General features: G+C 62.8%; 1 protein-coding gene across 1 annotated transcript in view; it reads left to right on the top strand.

The window, feature by feature from the left end:
* The first annotated feature begins 6 nt into the window (after positions 1 to 6).
* Positions 7 to 1,355, top strand: part of TMEM18 (transmembrane protein 18) — a 21,660-nt gene continuing 20,311 nt past the window's right edge. The window contains exon 1 of the mRNA XM_006779386.2: positions 7 to 856. Within this exon, the coding sequence (XP_006779449.2) occupies positions 721 to 856 (136 nt within the window). The 5' untranslated portion in view covers positions 7 to 720. The remainder of the gene's footprint in view (positions 857 to 1,355) is intronic.

The raw sequence follows: 1,355 nt of genomic DNA, 5'->3' as shown, positions 1-1,355 counted from the left end.
CGAGTGGGTGGACGTAGCTCGCGGCCAGCTTACCTGCCCGGCTGCATGGTCCTGCGGGCCTGGCGTGCGGGAGGGCGGCCGCACTGGGCCTGAAGGCTTCGGGCTCAGTCCGGGGGCCTGGTCTGCAGCCGGGTCGGGCAGAGCGTGGATCCGAGCACAGGGGGGCATCGGGCCGTGGGGTGAGGACCTGGCCAGCGTGGGGTTGCGCAGACCTGGGCTCGCAGCACTGTTTGCAGGCTGGGGCAGGGCGAAAGGAAAAGCAAGTCTTGCCATAGGGATGGCTCGGATTTCTCAAGGCCTTAATCCTGGCTTAGGGGCTTGAAATAGGGGTCTTGAGGGGGAGTAACCAAGTGCATCTCCTGAACAAACCACTAACTTCCTCCTCCCTCCTGGGACAGTGACCCTTAGGGTCCACTCGTCTCACAGTGTGACAGCTCCACAAACCCCAGGGCCGGCCAGGAGGCCACCCCTCTGTGCTCCAGCATTAGACCCTGAATTCCTCTCCGGACCGGGGGCCATGGTAGCCACGGAGGGGTCCAGGTTCCCTCCTTCCCTTCCCGCTCCCTCCCCCTCTTCTGTGAGGCCCGGGGTTGGGGGCCTCTCTGGAGCCTTGCTCAGTAGCCCCAGAAGTAAGTCCTCAGGAGTGAGGGGTCACTGACGCCCCACTGACCCTGGAGACTGAGGCCTGGCCCCGAGGGAGTTGATGTTGACGAGTGTCCAATGGTGTGTTCACAGCAGATAGACTGGACGGAGCCCTGGCTCCTCGGCCTGGTCGTCTTCCACGTACTCTGCCTGCTGCTCACCTGTGTGTCCTCCCGGCGATACGAACTGCAGGTCGGGCACTTCCTGTGCCTCGGTGAGTGGAATGGACAGAGCTATGTGTTGCGCCTTGCGTGTCCTCAGCATGTAGCGTGTTCCCGGGGCCCAGCCCTCTGTCTGAGGCTCTACTCTCAGTCTCAGGGCTCGCCCGGATTTCTCTCTCGGGAATTCCAGAGGTGACATGAATTTGTGGATATTGTATTTGAAAGGAATCTACCGAGCACCTGCCTTACCAGGGAGGGGTCGGGACCAGTTGCACAAGATGAGTCAGGGTTAGTGAGATGCTGATTCTTTACAAGCTTTTCGCCACGGGCGAGTGCCGTGCTGCTCGCTCTGGCAGGGAGGGTGCGAACTGGGAAGGACACGGGCACAAATCAGCGTCCCTGCGGCTGGGGCTCCTGCTGCCCTGGCTTGGCCCCCAATGCTGCTGCTCACAGGGCGGCCCCTGTTGGCAGAATCGCGAGGTCCCGGCTCCGCGGCTCTAGGCCCTGCTGCCCAGCGTCCCGTCGCCCTGACCTGTGCCTGGAGCATGTAGG

This window comes from Myotis davidii, unplaced genomic scaffold, assembly GCF_000327345.1.
Source record: "Myotis davidii unplaced genomic scaffold, ASM32734v1 scaffold1395, whole genome shotgun sequence".
NCBI lineage: Eukaryota > Metazoa > Chordata > Mammalia > Chiroptera > Vespertilionidae > Myotis > Myotis davidii.
The sequence above is the reverse complement of the archived record's forward strand: the minus strand, read 5'-3'. Positions and strand labels throughout refer to the sequence as shown.